Here is a 27,355-nt window from a genome sequence, read left to right on the forward strand (position 1 = left end):
GGATAAATATTTTCTAATTAATAATTGCTGCCATTTTAACTTTTCAATTGTATAGATACTTTTTAACATGAATGAATAAGGTTCACAACAAAACAATACTAGTATAGAATACTTATTTCAGTAACAAATCTCTATAAAATGTTATACAAAATTCATCAGCTTGCCTCAATCATTTCTTAAATTCACATATATGTTGGTTTTTGACAGCCTAATTCCAAAAAGCAATTACAACCTCAATTCATATGTAAAAAAGATAACAGAAAGCAAGTACGTTAAACCAGTTTAAAAGAATAAAAATCCAAAGAAAACAGATTACGAATGATTTATATGAATGCCTAGTGCTGAAGTTAATTACAAGTAACCCAATAAAATAGTGCCTTTATTATTGTACAGCAAGTAATAGCTCTAGATGTAAAAACCAGAACTCTTTCTGCTGACTTTAGCATGCCCAATCCCACAGCACACAACATTAAGAATTAAACATGTAGTAAATAAGGCATATAGAAAACAGCAGTTTTTAACTAAAAACAGAGAACTCTCCTGCTGTTTAACCATTTGGGGTCTTCCATTCTAAACAGTGACCACTGTAAACTGATACATGTTCACTGAGTAAATTCTTAATATAAAGTGAGATTTCAATGTCAGTGCAGTTTTACATCAAGTGAAAAATAACTGCAAAACATCACATTCATCTTAATAGTCATTAGGGGCAAATAACGTATCTTTTATATTTATGTTATGAAATGATGATATTTTAGAATTAAACTTTTCCAAATTTATGCTATACCTACCTATAAAGCTTTGGTCCTGACATATGCTATGACACATACACTGCATGCTACAGTAACATAGTAGTTCTAGACAGCCACAACATGTAGCCAATCACAGTACAGTTAATAATTCTCCTGGTAAAGAGGAGGAAGACTTTCAGCCAGAATGATTCCTTAACTCTTTCAAATATTTATCAATGCATCAATAAGATTTTGGTTGATATTAATTTTAAGTATAATGCAAAAGTCCTAAGATATGTTAGGATAAACTTCATTAGGTAGGCCATTCTTTGACCTAACCGAAATAATGATACAATGAAATACCTGATAACCCAGTTTTGCTGCACAAATAAATCAGAACTGATGAAACAAATAATCAATAATACATCTCTGTAGTAGTATTTCATTCCTATCAATTTCATCTCTATTAAGAATGCATGCAATACTAGCTTATTTTACTTTTGGGGGGTATAGGTCAATAAGTCACAAACTGTAATTTGTCTCAACTATGGTAAAACATTTTAAAGGTGATACACACTCTCTGATTTCTCAACAGTGCCTGATTCAATTTTCCAAATAACAGATATTCAGATGCTTGTTCAAGATATCATACACTGTTAGGTGAAGGCAAGAGGAGCACTGCACTAAGAACACTCAGAGATCATCAAAGCACTGCTAGCTAGATTGACTTCCTGTGGCTGATGTAACAAATTGCCACAAACTTTAAGTTTCTTCGCTCACAGTTCTGGAGGCCAGAAGTCCAAAATCAGTTTCACTGAACTAAAATTAAAGTGTCAACAAAGCTGCTCTCCTTTTGGAGGCTCTAGGGGAAAATGTGTTCCTTGCCTTTTCCAGCTTTTGGTGGCTGTCAGCGTTCTTTGGCTTGTGGCCACATCACTCTCTATTCCATCTTCACATTGCCTTCTCTGTGTGTCTCTCTCTTTTTTAAAAATATTTTATTTATTCATTTGACAGAGAGAGAAAGCAAGAGAGAGAGAGAGAGCACAAGCAGGGAGAGGGGCAAAGGGAGAGGGAGAGGGAGGTGCAGACTCCTTTTGGGGCTTGATCCCAGGACCCTGAGAGATGATGACCTGAGCCAAAGGTAGATGTTTAACCTACTGAGGCACCCAGGTGCCTCTGTGTCCCTATCTCTTAATAACTGTCACTTTTAAAAATAGATGTGATGGCATGCATGGCCCACCCCGACAATTCAGGAGTGTCCCTTCATCTCAAAATCTTCAACTGAATCACACACAAAATAGCCTTTTTCTAAATATGGTAACATTCACAGATTCCAGGGATTTGACATGAGATATTTCTGAGTAGACATTTTTCATCTTATCACTAGAGAAATCAAATTATAACAACAGAAACAGTAAGTTGAAGTGAAGTTTACTAACAAGTTCAAACAATTCAAGGTTCAGAGAAATAAAAACATTTTTAATTAGTATATTATGACAAGAGCTGGAAAAATTTTAAACAAGTCAACCTCTCCAAGTGTTGGCTTTAATAGTGACTGACTTATAATTGGTTTTATTTTAGTTCCAGAAAGCTAGTTTAGTTTGCAAAGCATAAGGCCCCTCAGGCTACATGAACCTGAAGGCTGGGCTGTGGAGCTACTAGTAGTAAGCAGATATCACAAAGAACAACTTCTTACAATTAGCAAAAGCAAAGATATCACTGTCAAATGTCCATATAAGTAAGGCAACAGTCCAGAGTTGGAGCAAGGACTGATAAGAAATAGAAAGCTTCTTTAAAAAAGATTACTTTTCTCGTTGCTACTAACTTCCTTTTTTCTTAAAGTACTAGCAAATAGGATCCTACTCTCATAAATCAGATTAGTGCTACAAAACAAATATGAATCTTTTGAATAGATATGAATATGATGAGACAAACTCTGAAAGATCAAGCAAATGAATAAGCTTCCTTAGGTAAAGGAACAGATCTTTCCTCTAAAAAGGAACACTAAGAAACCAAAGTTTTATTTGCCCTCAACTATGTAGTAACTGATAACAAGAATAAACTGACAAACCAAGATATCCAATAAGACAAGATCTCTGTTTTGGGGTTCCTGGCTGGGTCAGTCAGTAGCATGTGTAAATCTTGATCTCAGGGTTATGGGTTCAAGCCCCATGTTGGATGTAGAGAATACTTAAAAAAAAATCTTTATAAAAAAGACAATATTATTGCTTCAATTGAATGCTTAATGATAAATTAAGCTTCCAAATAAATTTCAAAATATATAATTTTCATATCAAAAAGAATGCAGTGTGCATTCAGTATTTAGGACAAGAGTGTACATTTTCATACTAATTATATATAAATGCATAATGTGGGAAGGAAAGTATCAGGACAATGTGGAAACTAGGTTTAGGGTTAGGGAGTTTGGTTTTTAATAAACTACCCCCAAAAAATGGCATGATGTACAAAGCAAGTATGTCAAATATTTGAATACTATTCACAAGGCAGCATAGAAGTATAAAATAAAACAAAGCTATTAGAGACCTTGAAAATAAAGCAGAGGAGTTTGAATTTGACAAGACAGTAAACTATAGCTTATCTTAGGAAATCTAAAGAGACTCTCCTAGGAAAGTAGATTTTCAGAATGTACTGAAGGAGGTAAAAATCAATAGAAAAGGAGAAAGGTCATTTCACTAATAAAGGAATAACCTGGATCATAATCTGTGATTCTTTACAGAGACATTTTTCAAGTGATACCTCCTTTTGCTCCTTACTGTGTCCCTCATTCTGATAGGTCTCAAGTTGAGACTCATCATAATAAGCAACTGTTGATGATAATGATATATTTCCCCAGGAAAAAGAGTTAGTCATCAGTGAACTACATTAACTGTTAGTAACATATTTCTGAACTATGGTAACACATTGGAAGTATTGGAAGTAATGCGGTATAGGGGTCCCTGAGTGGCTCAGTCATTTAAATGTCCAACTGTTGATTTTCGCTCAGGTCATGATCACAGAGTTGTTAGATCGAGCCCCAAATCAGACTGGTACTTTGTGTGAAGCCTGCTTAAGATTTTCTTTCTCTCTCTTGTCCCTCCCTATTTAAAATTAAAAAAAAGAAAAAAAAGTAATGTAGTATAAGTTTAAAGGACCAAAGTATACAAAAAAGATCTTTAAAAAAATGAGAGTGCAATAGTCCTTTATAATGCCATCAATCTCCTTGTATTCAGGTATACAGCTGACCCCTGAAAAATGTAGGGGTTAGGAGCACTGACTTCACACAGTTGAAATTCTGCATATAGTTTTGACTCCCCCAAAACTTAACTACTAATAGCCCACTGCTGACCAGAAGCCTTACTGATTAAACGCCTGGCTAAGACTCATTTCGTATATTACATGCATTTTATAAATATTCCTACTATTAAGTAAACTAGAGAAAAGAACATGTAATTAAGAAAATCATAAGGAAGAAAAAATACATTTATAGTATTGTATCCCCCCAAAAAATAATCATATAAGCAGACCCACATGGTTCAAATCGTGTTCTTCAAAGATCAATTGTACTTTTCCTAAAAAGACCTATCACTATACCTAGCACAGAAAATGGTAGAATCACCTTTGCAAGCCTATGAAAAATGTTACCCATTAACCCTGTCTACTTGGCAAAGGCCAAAAACTGCTTATCTGTGAGAACTCTCCTAGTTCTAAAACTCTATGGTTCAAAACGAAAATAGACTAGACTAGCATATAATCATAGAAAGGAATGAAAATATAAAGAGACACTACAGAAAATGGTGGACTAAATTTGTGTGGCAAAGACTTAAAATATCAAATTAACTTCATGAAAAGAAAAAAAGTCACTGAAAATACTGAACAAAGGGAGATTTTGTATGCTCATAAAACACTAGATTCGTTAGGTAGAAGCTAGATATGAGCAGTAGAAAGAATGTCCCAAGGCAGAGACCCAGGTCCTTGAGCGGAGAATAGAGACTGAAGCTGGAGGTGAGGACAGTGATAAATAGTCCACACACTATAAGCCCAGGAGCACAACATCCTGACCTTGTGGCTTCCAAGACCCTGGGGCTAACAGACCAAGAGTCACAGGTGCAAAGCATGTGCTCCCCTGTTCAGCCCCAGGGTAACCCCTAGACTCACTGTAATGCATCTGCACTGCGGGTACTGCCCCGCTTCCATGGAGAAAGGCTGACACGACACTTCAGGTACAAACCTTGTAGGATCTAAAACTCTTCCTCTCAGTCTTTGGAAAGAGTCCCCTAAATGACTGGAAGTAGCCTCCATTAGAGACCACCCCCTCAACCCCATACGTCCCAGCTCCTCCCAGCCCAGATAGACCCTTTAATTTCCAATACTAAACAATGTAGTATTGTTCCACCTCAGGGAAGCTGTCTGCTCTCCCCTAGAGAATACACTGCTGCTGTCACAAAACTGTTCTCTGCTTTCACTTTGTTACAGATTGCTAATTCTTTATTGCATCGGTGCTAAGAGCCCAGACACAACGTTTTTCATGCTGACAGATTCAGAAACTAGTAACTTTAATTTACAACCTACTTTAAGAACTGTTTTATATACTTTCCCATGTTATCTAATACAATCTTTATTATACCTGTTCCACTCAAGAAACTGAGTTTCAAGCAAGTGAAGTCATTTTCCCAAGGTTAAAGAGTTAATATGTGGTAGAGGAAAAAATTTATTAAAATTCAAAATCTATCATCACAGTATTTCCCTGCCCCAGCCTCTTCTTAAGATCCTGTCCAAGGCATCCTTTTCCTTTCCTCTTCTGTTGCCATGAGGGAGACAACATCATCTCTATCTAGTCTTCCTCCAGCAGTTGAGGTATTTACTGCTAGAAAAACAAACAGCCTTCAGGATTCTCATTCTTACTTCACTCAGGCCTAAATCAAAGTTCAAACTTCAGATTTTCTTAAAACTGCATACAGGCTTTCACATTATAAAATGGCAGCTTAACTAAAAACAGCTGCCTAAGAAATGCATAATAAATGGAATATATGTGCAATTAGTAATATATAATCATTGTCCCTTCCTAAATTATGCTATTATATACTAAATCTGTTTCAGGTATTAACGTACAAAATAATTGTATTATCTCAGATATAACTGAGCCAAAGAGTGTAAACACTTCAGACAGCAAAATTTAAATCTGAATCCTAAGAACTCTGAATGTTCTGATTAAATCAATTAGTCTATATAATATTTGTGAAAAAATATATGGTATGGGAATACAGCTCAGTCTTCACAAAGTTACCAGGGTCTGATATTAAACAAAGACAATCTCAAGCTTTATACTTTTAAGCTAGCTTTTCTGTAATATTTTAACTTCAGTAGATTAATTTGAAATAGAAAAAAAAAAAGACTAAGAAAAACCAAGCAAGAAGAGCTGAGAAACAGAGACAAAATATAATTATGTATTCATAATTATATGAAAGCCAAGGAAAAACGTTATGCTTAGATTATTCCCATTCAGGTATTCTTCCTTTTTGCTCTCTTCCCAGTCCCAATTTTAAAGACCCGGTTGTAAAATGGCAGGGTGCCAAATTAAAGCACACTTTATTTTCAGATGTCTCCATACGCATAGGCTGACTTCCTGTCAGGAAGAGTTCTATTTCAATGAATACCCCAATCAGCAGGGAACTTGCAGAATTAAGTGCCAGTTGATATTACTTTGTTTTGCATTTACCACCCTTGAGAATAATGTTCAAAGATCTAGTTATATAGTCAGCATGGTATCATCCTTCTGACTAGACTGCCAAGCCACGGGGTGTACTGCCAGTTCCACAAAATTTACCTTAAAAGGTTATGTTTTCTAAAACCTCGTGTGCTAGTGAATCAACAGGATGCCTGTGTTTCAGAATAAATCCTACATCTAAAGTTAAATTATGTTTCTCCTCAGTTGTAACAAAGCCCTTTAAATTAATATTGAAAAGGTCTGCATCCAGACTTAAAGATCAATTAATGTTCACTCACAAATCAACTTAATATTTTATTTTCTGAAAGTAAAATGCAGTTCTTTAGTCTGATTTATTGTGTAATATTTTTGCTGCTGTTTAGAAAGAAATGCTTCCATCTTATAAAAGATGTTATAAAAATTTAAATCAAGTAACATCACAAATATTTTACCATATGAACATAAAGTTAGTAAGCTGATTTTAAGTATTTTAACGTTATTGAAGTGCATTTAAGATTTGTCATAATGAGTTAATATAGCTTGAATACTGGACTAACCTTTCCTAATTCTCACAGACTTCCTCTCATGCTCAAAGGTCTCTTCTTATATAGTCAACTGCTTCTATTGCACGTGAAACTAATTCTAAGCATTTCAATATAGAACACTTATGCTCATAGCCTTTCTCTATTATAAGGATAAAATATTCACAGCAGTTCTAAGGCAAAAATAAGTAACTATAATAGGAGCCTATTTTTTATCCCAATGTTAATCACTACCCTACTGATTCTCACCTATTCATAATCAAAAAGTCCTAAACACTGACGATAACAAAGCTCAGAAACAATTTACATTCACTTATTTTCTACAAGTACTTTCTAAGGATGAGGTATAAACATATACAAAAATAAAAAGGAGGGGTAACATTATGAAAGGTTGAAATATTAAATTATATTAATCCTTGTTGGGCCATATAAAATGATCTTATAATACTACTATGTTATTTATAAGAGTGTGTAATAAAATACAAATAAACTGATCTTAAAGAAGCCAATTGACCCAAAAGTCCTATTTTCATTGGAAAAAATAAGATTGGTTACAAAGAAAATGGAATGATATACAGCATTATCAAAGTATAAGTTTCAATATTTATTTTTTTTCCAACATTCAACTTAATAAACTTTGCGAATTTTTGCCACCCAAGGAACTTTTACCACTTTGAACCAAAATGGTGAAAATCTTTCTACTTGGATATAAGATTTGTTTCTTTCATGAAACTTTTGCATACGATGTATTAATACATTTGGTAAGTGTATCATTTGTAAGAGCTACTACTACCTGTTCATATTTTTTGTTAGAACAAGATGCAAAATCTGAATCAAATGCTAAGTTTCTGAAGCTAGTGACTTAAAGGTGATAGAAATAACTCAACAAAAAGAGGAAAATCTACAATGCACAAACTTCATTTCTTCGTAAGAAGTAACAGTTATAACTCTTTTAACCAGGTCTTTTGAGACCCAAAGTTGATCAGGTAAAAGGGGCTTAATATATATCACTTTCTTAAAACAAGGAAATATAGGTAAGAGAGTTCATAATAAGGATTTGAAGCTTATGTATAAAGGCTAACATATTTCACATCAAGTTAGACTTGAACAGAACAATCATTAAACAAAATTATGTCTGTTCTTTAAATACTTTTCAATGATTCAAAACTCAATTTTAGGGGAAATTTTACCTAAATAAGGTAAATAACTTGATTTACTTACAAATATCTATAAAATATTTATTATATTGTGATTATAAAACTACACTACAGAATAAAATTAACAAGAAATCATTTCCTGACCTCAAAGAGTTTATCATCTAATGAAAGAAATAAAAATTCTAATATAACACGACACTAACAGAGCTCTTAAATCTATAAATTTAACTCTTTTTTAGAACCCATCACTATAAACTTAACTCTAAGAGTTAAATCAATGCTGAGGGCATGTAAGCTAAAAGGATAAGTAAGAATTAGAAGGATTTAGAATTATTTTTACTTTACAATAAAAGGGAAAAAAACATCAAATGAGTATTTTTATTAAATAAAGATTTAATAAACAGATTTTTAGTAATGCATTCCCATGCTAAAAATATTTACACGTGTCACAGATTGAGTTTTTTTAGATCATATCAGAATAGCAAATTCTACTCCCCTTGATTAATTTGTTTGGTCTTTTGTTTTTTTAAGATTTTATTTATTTATTCATGAGAGACAGAGAGAGAGAGAGAGAGAGAGAGAGGCAGAGACACACAGGCAGAGGGAGAAGCAGGCTCCATGCAGGGAGCTCGATGTGGGACTCGATCCAGGTCTTCCAGGATCAGGCCCTGGACCGAAGGTGGCGCTAAACTCCTAAGCCACCCGGGGCTGCCCCATAATGTTTAGTCTTAAATCTACCTGGGTGAATGTGAACTACCAGCATTCCTATTTCCACTCACTTCTCAGGGTAAGGATCATCAAGATAGATTCTTTTTTTTTTTTTTTTTTTACTGTCTCAAGGAAACACCTCATACATAAATTATACTTTTAAAAACATAGAATTACTACAGATTTCAGTGAAAAAGCCTAACTTTATGCAGTAGGGTAATATCTTCATTCTTAATTCTTTAACCTTATAAGACTCTTTAATAATGACTTTGCATTTTCATTATATCTAAATTTTGATGGAAAGCTACCTCAAATCCTGGTCGTTTGGATGAATAAACAGACAAGATGTAAAGAGAACCTGCCATTTTGTGATTAGGCTATGTAACTACAGTCTCTTGCTAAAATTTTATTCATTTATTTGACAAATATTTACTGAAAATTTATTTCATCAGAAATTAATCATATGAAATTCATATATATTAACTTCATTTTCTTTGAACCTCTTGGACCTCATTAAGTGCATACCAAAGTTCAATTCTATAAATGGCTCAATAATAATGTATGCAATACCATTAATATAATATATATTATGACTCTGCTTTTAAGACTTTATGCTATATACTTGAATTTTATTATACAGCATAAATTACCACAATATTTTTTTAAATTTTTATTTATTTATTTATGATAGTCACAGAGAGAGAGAGAGAGAGAGAGAGAGAGGCAGAGACACAGGCAGAGGGAGAAGCAGGCTCCATGTACCGGGAGCCCGACGTGGGACTCGATCCCGGGTCTCCAGGATCACGCGCTGGGCCAAAGGCAGGCACTAAACCGCTGCACCACCCAGGGATCCCCAAATTAACACAACATTGACTAAAAATGTAATGTGATCCAGTCAATATAGAAAATAGCCATATAATCAACTAATATCAAAATGTCTGAATTTATCCTAAACTCAAGGTTAGTACTATATCATTAAAACAAGAAAAACAAAATACACACACACATAAACAGAATCCTGGTTAAACTTAAAATATTCTAGAAACAATGACCAACTTTTACTATCATCACTTCTGAAGATCTATCCCTTCAGAAACAACATGTAAAGTGGGAGTTACATCCAAATTTCCTACAAAGGAGAGAGAACAAATGACTTGAGATAATTTCTTCTAAATGAAGCAAAAATAATCACAATATTTCATGAAGAAAATAACTAATTAAAAAAAATAACTAATTTTGCATATCTAGTGATTTTCTTCAGTCACTGTGATTGGAGAAGCGAAAAACAAAAGCAGAGTACTAAAAGAGATACTTCCTGCATTATTCACTTTATTACCCCTGAAGCAACAAAAACGTCTTTCATATTGTATTTTATAAAAATCATCCACATGTTCTATGGCCACAAAGATGATTCTATTTTCAAATATGCTAATATTAGTTCCATTACACGTTCAACAATACACATGTGCACATGCTGACACACACATTTACTAAAGGACTTGACAGGCCTCCAGTAAAGAAAGCTAATTAAATTCAAACAACATTTACCACAATATAACTTCTTTCACAAAATACCCATTATTATCACACAGTACACAAACAGGGATTTGCTTTTACTAGAAATTTTGGATAATGAGAACGATCCAAACAAGTACCTGGCACCACAAATCCAACCAAGGAAAACTATAGGTACTGAAATTATAAAAATATAAATGGAACTCAAAAAACTTTCTGACTCCAAGTTATAGTCACCTAAAATGATCTACTCAAAAACAGAAATATATTGAGCACTAACTCCACTCCCTGTCCCTTTATTTTTATGTCTCACTTCTAGTCTTTATAAATTTATACGTTGTACTACAATTACTTGTCTCTCTCGTTTGATCGTACTTTCTTTAAAAGGAGGGGTTTACCTTAAAAGCATATGATACATGTCTGCTAAATAAGAGAATATATACCCATAAGCAGGCATAGAGAGAAGGACCCAGATAAGATAAATTCACAGCTCTGCAGAAAAGTAAGCAGGAAGATGGTTGGGGAGGAGGACTCTAGGCTCACCATGTCCCATGAACACAGCTAGGTAAATATCAAATCAACCTTAATACCCCAGAAATTGACCTGAAGACTGACAGAACAAACTGTACAAACTAAAGGGAGAGAAGAGGCCACATGGAAGAAAGTAGGATGTGCAGAGGAATGGTTTAGGGGAGAAGAGGATCACAGCTACTGTGGAGAGAAAGTAGCCTCGGGCATGGAGAAAGGTGAGAAAGTGAAGCACACACAGGGAAATGCACAAGGAGAACACTTCCCCAAAGACACTGGCTTGGAAAATGAGAGGGGTTGAATTTCTAGAGATCCTACAACCAGTGGGGCTTAAAGCCTGAAGTTTTGAAAGTCAGCAGGCTTGGGAAGCAAAGAGCCCCAAGGGCACTGCCTTGCTCCTAGAGTGAAGTCAGGCAAACAACTTGGATATGAGGTGCATACAAACAGGGATCTGAGAAACCCCTAGGGCACACAGTGGGGAGATTATTCACTCTTATCAGAAGTGTCCCTGAAAGGCAGCATTCACACAAATGGCTCCTCAGAGGTGGATGGCACCTTTTCCCTTCTCTGCTCCTCAGTAAACACAGTCACCTTCAGGGAGCAGCATAACCCCAACACTAGCTGCCTAACTTGCTTCCATCAAGCCCTAGTGCCTAGCGGAACTGCCTGTCACACATGCCTCAATTCCAGCAAGACAGGCCCTCCCACAGAAAACCAGCACAAAGCCCCCACACCATGACTTCTGACCAGAGTTTCACAGGGTAAAAATTGCAATGGAGGTCTGATATGTCTTATTTCACAAGCAGGCCATAGGGCACCTAGTTAAAACTCACCCTTCTCCAGGTCAGGCACCAAAAACACTGCCCACAGCAGGCAAGGAAAGCCCCGTTAGACAACTGGCTTGAAGGATAAAGAGAAAGAACACAATAGCAGTGCACATGCAGCACACACAGGAGACACTTCCTGAGGTGTCAGGCTCTGAGTACTACATAACCTTTTTCATGAGCCATTACTTTCAGGAGCATAACATAAATGGCATTTCCAACCCAGAGAAGAAGGCAAAAGCTTATAAAAGATCCCAAAATGGAGTAATGTATCCCAAATGAAAGATAAGGCCATGGCCAGAGATCTAAGCAAAACAAATTTCAGTGATATGTCTAATGGAGAACTTAAAGCAATGATCATTAAGAAACTCAATGGGCTTGAGAAAAGAAGACATCAGTGAGACCCTTATCCTAGAGATAAAAGAGTTAAAAAAGAATTAGTCAGAAATGAAGAGTGTAATAAATAAGATCAGAAATAGACTTGATGCAATAAACATAAGGCTAAAGAAGCAGAGGAACAAATTAGTGACCTGGAAGACAAAGTAATAGAAAACAATGAAGCTGAAAAAAAGAGAGAATGAAGAATTATACAAAATGAGAATAAACCTAGAGAATTCAGTGACTCCATCAAACGTAGTAACATTCATATTATAGACATTATAGAAAAAGAGAGAGAAAAGGGGGCAGAAAATTTGAAGAAATAGCTGAAAATTTCCCTAATCTGTGAAATGAAACAGACATCCAGACCCAAGAGGCACAACGAACTCCCACCAAAATCAACAAAGCAGGCCAACACTAAGACATACTGTAATTAAATCTGCAAAATACAGTGACAAAGAAAAAAATCTTAAAAGAGGCCCTTACTTACAAGGGAAATTCATAAGGCTGGCTGGAGATTTTTCACCAAAAATCTGATAAGCCAGAAGGGAGTGGCATGATATATGCAATGTGCTAAATTGAAAAATCCGCAGCCAACAATACTCTACCTAGCAAGGAAATCATTTAGAATAGAAGGAGAAATAACAATTTTTCCAGACAAACAAAAATTAAACGTTTGTGACCACTAAACCAGCATTGCAAAAAACATGAAAGCAGACTCTGAATGGAAAGGAGAGGCCAAAAGCAACAAAGTAAAGGCAAGAAACACAAGGCAGCACAAATGAGTACTTCTGCAAAAACCAGTAAAGGAACTCACACACACAAAAAGATATAAAATATAGTAATATATACCTAACGTGTGGGAAAGAGATTAGAAAAGAATGGGTTCAAACTTGAACATCAATCAACCTAATACAGACTACTACTTGTTATATACAAACCTAATGGTGACCAGATATCAAAAGTCACTAACAGGGATGCCTGGGTAGCTCAGCAGTTGAGCATTTGCCTTTGGCTCAGGGCGTGATCCCAGAGTCCAGGGATCAAGTCCCACATTGGGCTTCCTGCATGGAGCCTGCTTTCTCTCTCTGCCTATGTCTCTGCCTCTCTCTGTCTCTCGGTGTCTCTCTCATGAATAAATAAAATCTTTAAAATCAAAAAACAAAAGTCACTAATAAACATATAAAGAATAAAGAAAAAGAAATACATCACAAAAGAAAATCAGCAAAATATAAGAGAAAGACAAGAAAGGATCAAAGAGGGACGCCTGGGTAGCTCAATGATTGAGCATCTGCCTTTGGCTCAGGTCATGATCCTGAATTCCTAGAATTGAGTCCCACATCAGGCTCCCCGCAGTAAGTCTGCTTCTCCTTCTGCCTATGTCTCTGCCTTTCTCTGTCTCTCATGAATAAATAAAATCTTAAAAAAAAAAAAAAGGAATCAGAGAAACTCTCCAGAAACAACCACAAAACAATAAAATGGCAATAAATACATATCTATCCATAATTACTTTGAATGCAAATGGACAAAATGCTCCAATCAAAAGACTTAGAGTGTCAAGAATGGATAAAAACACAAGCCCTCTCTATGTGCTACCTAAAGAACCTCATTATAAACTTAAGGATACCTGCAGATTGAATGTGAGGGGATGGAAAAACATCTATCATGCAAATGAAGGTCAAAAGAAAGCAAAAACAAACAGACAAGCAAACAAACAAGTATCGGAAAACCAGACTTTAGAACAAATATTGTACAAGAGACAAAGAAGGGCACAATAATAAAGGGGACAATGTAACGAAGATATAAGAATTTTAACTATTTATGCTAAACTACCCAACATGAGATCACACATATAGAACATTTAATAATAAATATAAAGGAACTCATTGATAATAATACAATAATAGTAGAGGACATTAACACTCCACTTACATCAATGGATAGATCATCTAAACAGAAACACAGTAAGGAAACAATGGCTATGAATGACACATTGGACCAGATGGACTTAACAGACATATCCAGAACATTCCAAACTAAAACAGTACAATACACATTCCTTTCAAGTGCACATGGAACATTTTCCAAAATAGAACACATGTTAGATCACAAAACAAAACTCAATGTAAAAATGAAGTCAGATCACAATGCTATGAAACTGGAAGTCAACCACAAGAAAAAAATCTGGAAAGGCCACAAATACATGGGAAATTAAGCAATATGCTACTAAAAACTGAATGGGTCAACAAGGGAAATCAAAGAGGAAATTTGAAAATACATGGAAACAAATACAAATGAAAATACAATGATCCAAAACTTTTGGGATGCATCAAAAGTGGTACCAAGAGGGAAGTATACAGCAATACAGGTCTACTTAAAGAAGCAGGAAAAATATAAAACAATTTACCTTACACCTACAGGAGCTAGAAAAAGAACAATGCCTAAAGCTGGCAGAAGGAAGGAAATAGTAAAGATTACAGCAGAAATAAATGATACAGAAACTAAAAAAAAACAGTAGAACAGATGAACCCAGGAGCTGGTGCCTTGAAAAAAATCAATAAAATTAATAATCTTCTAGCCAGACTTACCAAAAAGAAAAGACAAAGAACCCAAATAAATAAAATCACGAATAAGAAAGGAGAAATAGCAATCAATACCACAGAAATACAAGCAACTGTATGAGATTATTAAAAACTATAAGCCAACAAATTAGACAACCTAGAATGGATAAATTCCTAAAAACATATAAATTACCAAAGTTGAAACAAGAAGAAATAGAAAACTTGCACAGACCAATAATAGCCAGCAAAGAAATTGCATCAGTAATCAAAAAACTCCCAACAAACAAAAATCCAGATGTTAAAGGCAAATTCTACCAAATATTGAAAGGAGAATTAATGCCTATTCTTCTCAAACTATTCCAAAAACAATAGAAAAGGAAGGAAAATTTGCAAAATTCATTCTATGAGGCCAGCATTATGCCAATATCGATACCAGATAAAGACATCATTAAAAAAGGGAATTACAGGGCAACATCCTCCTAAAAACAGATATAAAAATTCTTAATAAAATACTAGCAAACCACACCACACAATACATTAAAAAAAATCACCATGTAGGATTTATTTCTGGGTTGTGAGGGTAGTTGAGTATTTACAAATCTGTCAACATGATACATCACATTAATAAAAGAAAGAATAAAAACCATATGATCATTTCGATAGATGCAAAAAAAAAACTTAACGAAGTGCAACATCCATTCATGATAAAAACATTCAACAAAGTAGGGTTAGAGGGAACATATATCAACATAATAAAGGCCATATTAAAAAAAACCCACAGCTAATATCATATTCAATGGGTAAAAATTGAAAGCTTTTCCTCTACTGTGAGGAACGAGATGGGGATGTCTACTCTCATCACTTTTATTCAACATAGTACTGAAGTCCTAACCACTAGCAATCAGACAACAAGAAGAAATAAAAGGCATCCAAATCATCAAGGAAGAAATAGAACTTTCACTATTTGCAGATGGGATGATACTTTACACAGAAAACCCAAAAGACTCCATTAAAAAACTGCTAGCATTGATGCATGAATTCAGTAAAGTCACAGGACAGTCACATACAGAAATCGGTTTCATTTCTATACATCAATAATGAAGCAACAGAAGGAAAATTAAGGACTCAACACCATTACAAATGCACCAAACATAATAAGATACCTAGGAATAAACCTAACCAAAGAGGTGAAAAACATAGATCTGAAAAATAAATAATACTGATGAAAGAAATTGAAGAAGACACAAAGAAAGAGAACAACAATCCATGCTCATAGATTGGAAGAAGAAATACTGTTAAAATGACTATACTACTCTAAACAATCTACAGACTTAATGAAATCCCTACTAAAATACCAACACCATTTTTCACGGAACTAGTACAAACAATACTAAAATATGCATGGAAACACAAAAGACCCCGAATAACCAAAGCAACCTTAAAAAATAAAAACAAAGGGCAGCCCTGGTGGCGCAGCGGTTTAGTGCCGCCTGCAGCCCGGGGCGTGATCTTGGAGACCCTGGATCGAGTCCCACGTCAGGCTCTCTGCATGGAGCCTGCTTCTCCCTCTGCCTGTGTCTCTGCCTCTCATTCTCTCTCTGTGTCTCTGTGAATAAATAAATAAAATCTTTAAAAAAAATAAAAAATAAAAATAAAAACAAAGCTGGAGCCATTAAAATTCCAGGCTTCAAGTTACATTACAAAGCTGTATCAAAACAGTATGGTACTGGCACAAAACCAGAGATCAATGAAACAGAATAGCAAACCCAGAGAACCCACAACTGTATGGTAAATTAAGCAGGAAAGAATATCCAATGGGAAAAAGAACAACAAATGGTATTGAGAAAACCAGATAGCAATATGTAAAAGAATGAAACTACGCTGCTTTCTTACACACCATACACAAAAATAAATTCAAAACGGATTAAAGACCTAAACGTGAGACCTGAAACCAGAAAAATCTACAGGAGGATACAGGTATTAAGTTCTTTCACATTGACTTTAGCAACTTCTTTCTAGATATGTCTCCCGAGGCAAGGGAAACAAAAGTAAAAATAAACTACTGGGACATTTCATTAAAATAAAAAGCTTCTACACAGCAAAGGAAACAATCAACGAAACTAAAAGGCAACCTACAAAATGGTAAGAGATATTTGCAAATGACATAATCTGATAAAGGGTTGGTACCCAAAATAAAGAACTTATACAACTTGGGATGCCTGGGTGGCTCAGCGGTTGAGTGTCTGCCTTTGGCTCAGGGCATGATCCCGGAGTCCCAGGATTGAGTCCCATATCAGGCTCCTTGCATGGAGCCTGCTTCTCCTGTCTCTTCCTCTCTCTCTCTCTGCCACTCTCTGTGTCTCTTGTAAGTAAATAAAATCTTAAAAAAAAAACAAAAACAAAACAAAACCTTCTATAATTCAACACCCAAAAAATAAATGATCCAAATCAAAAAATGGGAAGACGTGGACAAACATCTCTCCAAAGACATATGAAAATGGCCAACAAACACATGAAAAGATACTTAACACTCAAATCAAAACTACAATGAGGTATTACCTCACATCTTTTAAAATGGCTAAAATCAACAACATGAGAAACAAGTGTTCATGAGGATGTGGAGAAAGGGAAACCCTCCTGTACTGTTAGTGGCACTGCGAATTGATGTAGCCACTCTGGAACACAGTAGGGAGGTTCCTCAAAAAATTAAAAATACAACTATCATATGATCCAGCAATTGCACTATTTGCCCAAAGAATACAAAAATATTTATTCAAAGGGATAAACACACTCCAGTGTTTATAGAAGCATCATATAGCCAAATTACAGAAACATCCCAAATGTCCATCATCTGATGAATGGATAAAGATGATGTAGTACGTGTGTGTGTGTGTGTGTGTAAAATGGAATATTACTCCACCACAAAAAAAGAATGAAATCTTGCCATTTGCAACAATGTGGATGGAGCTAGATAGTATTGTGCTAAGCAAAATAAGTCAGAGAAAGACAAATGCCATTTGAATTCACTCATATGTAGGATTCAAGAAAAAAATGAGCAAAGGGGGAAAAGAGAGAGAGAGAGAAACAAACTAAGAAACAGACCCTTAACTATAGAGAACAAACTGATGGCTACCAGAGAGGAGATAGGAGGGGATGGTTAAATAGGGGATGGGGATTCAGGAGTACACTTGTTGTGATGAGCATCCATGATGTATGGAAGCGTCCTATCACTGTATTGTACACCTGAAGCTAATTTTACACTGTATGCTAAGTAGAAGTTGAATAAAAAACTATAAAGATAAGTAAATAAATCAAGCTAGCAAAAAGCAAGCAAGCAAGCTCTGTGGAAGCTTTCCATCTCCAGAAAGACGACCATGTAGCTGGAAGCTGGATTATTTATCTATAAATATTTACTAAGCAGTCATCATGTGCCAGGGACTGTGCTAAGTACCAGGTATATTTGGTACTAACAAAACAGAAAGATATACTACCTTTATGGAACATTAGAGTACAGAGAGGGAGGCTGACAATAAATAAGTAATAAGTGCTGCAGGTATACCTAAAATTGGTGGTACATTCTATAAAGAGTGCTAAAATGAGGATAAGCAAAAAGACACCAACTACAGAAATGATTATCTGAGAAGAGAACAATTAATAAGCTGAGTTCTGAATGATGAGAAGAAGTCAACAATTGGAGTCCCCAAATTTGAAGGAGGAAATTTTAGGGAAAGAAAAAGCCCATGCTAAGAGACAAAATTATGATGGCACATATGTGGGTAACTTTAAATTGTTCAGCATCATTTGAGAACCTATAAATTAGCTTGAGACTATAAAAACAATGTGGTAAGAAATGAGATCTAAGCAGTAACTGAGGCCTAATAGTGAAGGACACTTTTATGCCATGGTAAAGAGTTGGTTTGCTTTCTTTCCCCTGCCCCACCTTGGTGTATGCCAATTATCTACTTTACTCAAAATATTCATCAAAACTACAAAAAGAAAAAGTTCACAAAATAAAAAGTAATAATAAATGTAATAAAAGTAACATGAACATCAAATGTTTAGAAGAGATAAACTAAAAAAAAAAGAAGAAAGCTAGATTTAGAAAAAAAGAAATTATAGAAGACTGAGGATGAAAAAACATTTTACTACAAAGATTCAAGAAGAAAACCTCAAATGGCAAAAATCCAAACACAAAACTGACATAAAAGAATCATAAAAATGGCAACATCTGGTTCCTATTATGAATTTTAAATTGTAATTCAGGGGTATAGAAAGAAACACCTGAATCTAAAATGACCAAGCCTTCCATCATAACCTTCATGGGAAAAAAAATGTCCAAAATAGCAACAATCTACATATTTTGATTAAAAAACTTACAGAAAAAAAAAAAACTTACAGAAAAATCAGACTAATAGTATTTTAAGTTTTGCTGCTAATTAATTACTCAGACAGGATGCCAGGCCAGACTACATGGTGCTTCTAGTTTTCCTATATACTCTATGCATTTCTGATAAATGGGAAAAGAATAGATGACCTGGCAGAAGGCTCAGACAATAATATGTGATTTACAGGACATGAATGCAGCTACCATAAGATTTATCTGACAGCCCTCTCCGATAGTGGACTGTTGAGTATCCGATGGAATGATTTCTAGTCTAGAAAGTCTACTACTGAGTAGCCATACACATTATTTATTTATTAGATGTTTTGGGTTGAAACCATTTTTAAATGATGCACTTCACAATGCACAGTCATAAATTTAGCTTTAAACCCAAGAAGGGAGGTAGTGTTATTGGAATGTATGTCAGACTGAATTAGGATGAGCAAAGCAACGCTTTTATAAAGTGGCCTTGAATGCAATGTCAATTCTTTCAAGAATGATATTAATGTCAAATGAGCATGATACACTTTACACAATGCTAGAGTAATAGTATTTGAAATATTTAGCATTTTCTTTAAATTCATATAGATTTCTACAAGGTTTATACACATACACAACAAATACTATGTACAAGTAAGTTACATGCTTGTAAAAACCTAAATCTGAAGTATAATTGAGAGTTTGTTCAATTTTTTTCCATGCATCAGTGAGTACACAGTTTCCTGAAGAATGTATACAATCTTATTTTAAAGAAGTAAAAAAAAATTTAAATCCAGCTTTAAAGCTTAAGTAGCTCTTGAGTTACTTTACATGGGATTCAATATATGAATAAACCTAATTTAATAAATCTTCTGTATTTACTCAAAAATGTAATGCAGAGTATGTCAAGAAAGCATTTCAACTCTAAATAATAGGATTTTTGCCTTAACAATGTTAAAATGTAAATGAGATAAAACATGAAATGAATGAGTGAATATTGAAAAATATAATCCTAGTTGAAGCTTCAAGAAAATATATAGTCATCTGTTTGGTCTTAATGACAGCAAACCAAATGTGATCATTTCCACATTTCTTAAAATTTAAGCTCTAATCTTTCTTTTGTAATAAAATGTGGCTAATTTAAACACCTTATTTAAAGGAATGTAAAAAGAAAGTTTTGAATGGATTCAAGGAAAATAATCAGAACATGGCTGATTGTCATGATATTAACACCAACTAATTTGTAAAGTCTTAAATCAAATTTGCAGATGTTAAGTTCATAAGCATATCCCATTATTTATGTGATTAAAAAGGAGTCTTTGACCTGATCTTTTGATCTTTGGCACTCAATCCTCTCCATCTCCCCTTAAAAAATTAATTAGAATTTTAGCAATAGGCTAGCTTTTCACTTCCCACCCTATCTCAGACTAAAAATAATTATCAATCAAACTCAAGTCATCCCCACCCAGTATCTGCAAAATGTCGACTTCAAATTCAATTTCATATCTCTTAAGCTTTCATGTAGAAAAAGACAGTTCACTTCTTAACAAAATAAATCACTTTTGTGATTGCCAATCTGACCTCTTTGAATTAGGAAAATTCAAAGTGAAAAATGTAATTATCACCCCGGAACAATCTGTATACATCTGGAGCTAATTCTGGCTTCATTTTTCACATCATTTTTCACACTGTGCTACATCTTATAGAGATGCCATGGAACTTTTGAAGAACTCATAAAAAATGGTAAGGACTTCAAATAACCAATAATGTATTTGATTCTATTCAAAGAAAAATCTTGAGAATATCTGACTTTTGCAACTTACTAAATGATCTTCAGATCCCATTTGATTGCATTAGTATTAAGCAGCACTGTGACATACATGACAAATAGGTACATTAAAACATGTCATTCTTCATCTTTTTAGCTTCTAATGTTCAACTATGTAATATACTATCTAAAACAGCTTTGATGTATCAAGAATATATTCTTCTAAATGAAAAAGTGGAATATTGCTATCAAAATTTACCTATAAAACAATTATGTCACTATAAACAATTTCATACTCTGTGAAGAAACACCCAAAACTAAACAAATTCTTCTTAAATGTAAGGGTAATTTTATATTGATTTAAGAATGGCATATGGTTATTTTGATCCAAGAAATAAATAGGCAATTATTTCAAATCAGATTAGTTAATGAAAAATTTTCTTCACTAAGCTTTTTAAAGGAAAGGAGTTTCCTAAAAGAGATAATTAAATTATAAAAATGTGATTCTTGCTAAATCTAAGAATAATAAGCTCACTAGAAAAATAAATACTTCTCACAAGTTCATTATAAAAATCCATTAGGTGTAATCTCTAGAAGTAATTGTTCTTCTTGCATTTTATTGACAATGCATAGTATTGATTTTTCACACCTTCTATGATTCTTTAATTTGTATTCATGAAATGTCCGTCAGCACAGTCTAAATAAATTTGGCAATACAGGCACTAAAATGAATAAATCGATGCAAAGAAACATTAATTTTGCATTATCCTTATTCGTCAGGCAAGTAAACCACAAGAGTTGTAAATGAAGGTCAAAGGTTTTGAAATGGGTCAGAACCCTTGACCTCTAGACCAATACCCTTCCTATTAAAAAAGCCTATTTTAAAGTTTTAAGTAGGGGAATTTACTACCAGCAAGATATCATTTTTAAAAGACTACAAAGAAAACTCTCAATAAAAACATTCATTTGTTTAATTACAAAACAGAAAAGAAAAACCATCACAAGATATAGGATTTTTTATATAAGTTTTCTAAAAACCATTAAAGTTTAATCACCTGAGGTATAAAATTTCTCTGAACATTGAAAGCAATTTTGCTTTAGGAATTTATTTTTACTACATCTTATTATGATGGCTGCCATATTTTTGTTGATGTTTTTCCAAATCTACTCTGCGTGTCAAAAATAATTAGCAATGACAAGAATTCAAAATTATTTATCACTCATTTTATAACCTCTACACAAAAGGGAAGTAAACCCATTATTCCTGGGGGACTCAGAGAGGCACTCCACAAGGTATAGAAATAAATCTGTTTCTATAACCTTAATATATGCAGCAAAGAAATTTAGCTACCTCAAGATCATTTGCTCTAGACATTTTTTAATGTGATTCTAAAAATCTGTTTCTCATTCATCTGTTTTCTCTCAGCACTCACTACAAAATTATCTGCTATTATCAAAGATAAGTAGTGACACTTTAGCAATACAAATAATTATTTTAAAACTGCAAGCTCAAAATACTATCACAGCAAAAATTTCTACTAAAACAATAACTTCCTTGTAAAATAAATTCATGCAAGAATTTACTTTTAATCCAACATTTATTCTTGTTACTCACCTGAGAACACAGTAGCATAACCAATTCCACAACTGAACTACTAGACTTCATGCAAACCAGACCTATTTTAAAGAGAATTTAAAAGAAAAATTACAAAGTAAAAAAAGTAGGAAGGATCTGTTACACAACTTTATCCAAATTAGTTCTTAAAATAAAATTTAACATCTTCCTAAGAACCAAACCGACACATATTTGATCAGATGAGTAAACAAGGTACTCTGTAATTACTTTAAACTTGGTATCAAAAGTACCACGATTTTATTTGTAAACTATTTCATTTTGGTATTCAAACTACTAAAATATTAGAACTCTATATATAATGGCATATTTCACAATACTCAGAAATGTGCACAACATATGCCATATTGATCAATATCATCTACATTTGTTTTGGAGAGTTGATTGTTATACATGCAGAGAAGGGAAATGGCTCTCTGACCTTTGCTTTCTCCACCACACTCTCTCCCTTCAATCCTCTAGCTATCAATCAAGTTTCCATTTTGTTTCATGGCAGCAGACATCCCAAACACTCTTATTAGTATCTTGACCTGTGACCTCACACTAAACCTTAACAGAAGTGCAAGCATTCTCTGTTATATATTCTTGATTTCTTATAAATAAATTCATTTACATTTTCTCTTTTGTTTCCTTTGCATTCACCAAAAACACTTCAGGAACTTTTAAACAATATATATCTAAAGACTTTCTTAGTTTTGATTACCAACAAAATCTAAAAAAGTTCAAAGAACACTTCATAACCAGTATGTTATCCCCATAATTAAAAGCACTAAGTTACATTACTAATAATCAGAAAAATTATAATTGTGCATTCTATATTCTTCTAAGCAAACACAAGTTTAGAATTCAGGTGAAACAACTAAAAGAATTCCTGATGGCCCCTTACATACCCTACAAAATTATCTTCTTTCTTTCTTCCCATTAAAACTCTCACAGGCATCCCATTCCATCCTATTTCCTTTCTTTAAACTTCTAGCTCTTTAGTTCTTTTCCTTACCTCTTTTAGTCATGATGCCTCATACCTACTGATGGCATACAATCCTATGTGCTAGCCTTATAAATAGCATTCATGTTAAATAGGTTGTTCCCACCTTCACTTTTTCGAAAAGAATCATTTTTCTCAATGTCTGAAAAAATGTACAACATGGAAATAATGATGGTAATAGTGTCAGCACCAGCATAAAAACTAGCTACAGAATGTCTATGTGTTGTATTAAGAAAGCAAGTCATTGGGATGCCTGCATGGCTCGGTGGTTGTGCGTCTGCCTTTGGCTCAGGGCATGATCCTGGGGACCTGGGATCAAGTTCCTCATTGGGCTATGGGTAACCTGCTTCTCCCTCTATCTATGTCTCTGCCTGTCTCTGTGTCTCTCATGAATAAATAAATAAAATCTTTAAAAAAAAAAAACTCATTAACTAAATTATGGTTTCTGTAGAGCTGAAATGAGCATAAGCTCTATAGTCTAATAACAAGGCCAAAAGGAAGAACATAGCAATAGTCCATCTCATTGCTGGTTTAGCCCTCTACTGGTAGGAAACCTTGTTGCTTTTCATAAAATGTAAACAACTAGGAAGTTCCTTATACTTCAACTTCAAAAGCTACTACGTCCAAAAAGCAAATTCAGATCTATTTACACTTAGGTCATTATTCCTAACTGCTTTATTCTAGAGAAACCAGAAGTCCTACCAACTTTCCTTTAATGACAAAACATTTGGGCTCTGATCTGGTTCAGCCTTTTTTACACACTCAGAAAAAGAACAATAATGACCAAATAAAGGCCTTGGACCATCCAAAGGTAGAATTCAATGATCAATGAGTTGAGTGTTCAATGACAGTAAAATGAATAACATTTCACAGTTTGATTAGAACAATTCATGTGTTGTTGTTGGGGTTTTTTGTTTTTTGTTTTTTGTTTTTTTTTGGAGTGGGGTTTGGTAGATTTGCAAAGATGGGGAAGAGGGCCAAGGTGAGTGGTATATTAAATTTTAAATGAGAAAGGGCTTTAGAAGACAGAAAAGACCTTATAAAAGATGTCTAATAACAAGCTCTCTGTATAAAAGGTATTAACACTGTAAACAAAAATATATAACCTCAGGAACAAATCAACAAGAAATATCACCAATAAAGGACATGGTATCAGGCTGCACGCACAACATAATTATCTATTTCTCTCTCGCTCTCTCTCTCTCTCTCTCTCTCTGCCTTTGGGTGACACTGGATGCACGTATGGAAAAGGAAAAACGAATTTTAAACCAGTAAATCTTCAGATTTACATTCAGACTCTAAGAATTAATTGAAGGTAGGCCCTAAAACAACACTTAGAGTGAAGTTCTAAGTTGCTGAAATTTTAATTTTCATTTATACACCACACATCCTATTATTGCCCCAGTTAAAGAGAAAGTAAACAAGGTACTGTTTGTAGGCTCAGAGATCTGATAAGGCTCATAATCTAACTTCCTTAAAAAACTCTCAGAATAATGGTAAGATGCATTTTGCTTGGTTTAAATTTTGGTTCATTTTTCAAAGACAGGCAATTTTAGTCTCTTCAAAAAAGATAAACTCAGGATACCAAAACCAAGAGTTTTATACTTTTCTGGAATTTCATGACCAAAGACAACTATAATTTCTTCACCAAAGACTATTTATCCCACCTCTATTACCATTTCTTTTCCTTATTGCTAAACTCAGAAATATTAAATGACTTACCAGATATTAAGCTAGCAATGTAACATCTGAACCCATTGATCTACCTAAACTTTCAAGTAGACAATGAAAAACAGTCACAACCATTCGCCATACGAAATGTAAGAAGCTTTTTAAAATATATATATTTTTAAGACAAGTTAATTTACATATAAAGGCACGATGAGAAACCTTATTAGAAGTTTTAATAAGAAAATAAGCACAATATACTCAAATTCTAATTCTCTATTTTTCTGGTTTTAAAGGTATTTGTATATATCCTCTATGAGCAATGCACTCTGGATATAATCAACTGTTCTTCATCAATCTATAAACATAATACCCACTTTATAAATACTAACTCCAAATTTCAAATAAACTTCCAATAGGTTCTAGCTTATCATTAATTCTGGTCCTTTTTCTTAAACTTACATCATCAAATATAGTACTTTGCAAAAGATGAATCATTCAAAATTTTGTAGAAAAGACAGCCATCTTCTTTGATCCAGAATTATAAAATATATTCTTCTTTGGACTTTCAAACACCATTTAGAATGAGAAATCCACTGAACTTTTTCATTTCTACATGAGCCTTTCCTTCCAATCATTTTCACATAACACACCTGCCTTTTTTATTCACTTAGAAACCATACCAAATAAATTGTGGTCACTATGAAAACCATATAAGAACACTGTCACTTGCCTTTTCACAAAATAAGATGTTCCATGTTCTTGTCAGAAAACATTGCATAATTTTTTTTAGAATGAAGTCCTTTCTATTAATGACATGCTAAGAAAACCAACTTCCTTTTTGTCCACAGAAATATATTGTGCACTAATGAATTCTTGAGTTTGATAAAATTTATGAGAGCTGCTCTCTGTCTCTTTATATTCATCCTCAGACGGCCTAATAATTGTAAAATGTCTTCTGTCAATTTTATTTTATCATTAAAGGTAGAAAATAAACAATTCTGAATTCTTAATTAAGTTCAATGAAAGCTGAAAATAAGACCACAAAGATAGTGTCCACAGATTCCTTGTACACTGATATTTCTCAATCTTTCTTTCATTATTGCTCCCCACTAGGAAGCCATTTCAGATCATTTTCTTCTTAATTGCACCCCCATGAAATTTTAATACTAACAAACAATATACTGTATAGATGTACTGGGGCCCATTGGAGGATCAGAAACCACATAATACCTAAAATGTTTCTGCCCTCCCCAAATACCAGTTCCTGTCCCCACTGAGAAAATGGAATTTCTATCTTCTTAAAATATGATCCAGTACTTTGGGAAATGCAGTAAAAACTGAGGGTGATCCAAGAGTGATGATTTGTTTTCTTATTATACCATAATTCTAGGGGCAATTCCACTATTCTTGTTTTCTCATTATTTTAGTCCTTACATAGTTGGAATAACTGATGAATAATGGTGAAATAGCAAAATGTTTTAAGGTATAGGAACATAAGATCATGAACACCCCATAATGAAGTCTAGATTTGTAAAAATGTGTACAATGAACTTACACATGGTAATTGCAAGACAGAATAAATTTTACTTTTTTAAGTAATTTTCTCTTTGTTTTTGAAAGTCCTCTTTAAAAAAACATAAGTAATAAAATATCAATCCTTACAAAGGGTTGAAAAAGGAAGTTAATATCACTAAAATTGAGATAATCAGAAAATACATGATTTTAGGCAAGATACAATATGAAGTTACCTCTAATTAAACTTCTTTTTTAAAAAGAATGAATGAATGAATGAATGAACGAATTTATTTATTTGTTTGTCAGAGAGTACACAAGCAAGCAGGGGGGACAGTAGGCAGAGGGAGAAGAAGGCTCCCCACCAAGCAAGAAGCCCGATTTGGTACTTGAACCCAGGACCCAGAGATCATGACCTGAGTTGAAGGCAGACGTACAACAGACTGAGCCACTCAGGCTTCTCTCTAATTACACTTTTAAATCTAATCTCAAGCCACCAGAAGATAAATGGGACAGAGAAGCCATTAAATGACATCATCAGGAAAAAAATGACTACAGAGTGCCAAAATATGTAATATTCTACAGAACCAACCAGATTTCTTCAACAAGCCAATGAAAACAGAGGAAAAATATAGTAAAACTGTTTCATATTAGTAAAGAGTTAAAACACATAACCAAATGCAATAAATTGATTTTGTTTGTACCTCAATTAGAAGAAAATTATTTATAAAAAGACATCTAAATAAAGATGAATATGAACTATTATATGACATAGAAC

General features: G+C 33.9%; 1 protein-coding gene across 11 annotated transcripts in view; it reads right to left on the reverse strand.

The window, feature by feature from the left end:
* The window catches only part of LRBA (LPS responsive beige-like anchor protein), a 721,151-nt gene that overhangs the window by 475,330 nt on the left and 218,466 nt on the right, over positions 1 to 27,355 (reverse strand). For all 11 annotated transcript variants that reach the window (XM_077846317.1, XM_077846318.1, XM_077846323.1 and 8 more), the window contains one exon: positions 22,392 to 22,453. In XM_077846317.1, the coding sequence (XP_077702443.1) occupies positions 22,392 to 22,453 (62 nt within the window). The remainder of the gene's footprint in view (positions 1 to 22,391; positions 22,454 to 27,355) is intronic.

This window comes from Canis aureus, chromosome 13 (assembly GCF_053574225.1).
Source record: "Canis aureus isolate CA01 chromosome 13, VMU_Caureus_v.1.0, whole genome shotgun sequence".
NCBI classification, from domain to species: Eukaryota; Metazoa; Chordata; class Mammalia; order Carnivora; family Canidae; genus Canis; species Canis aureus.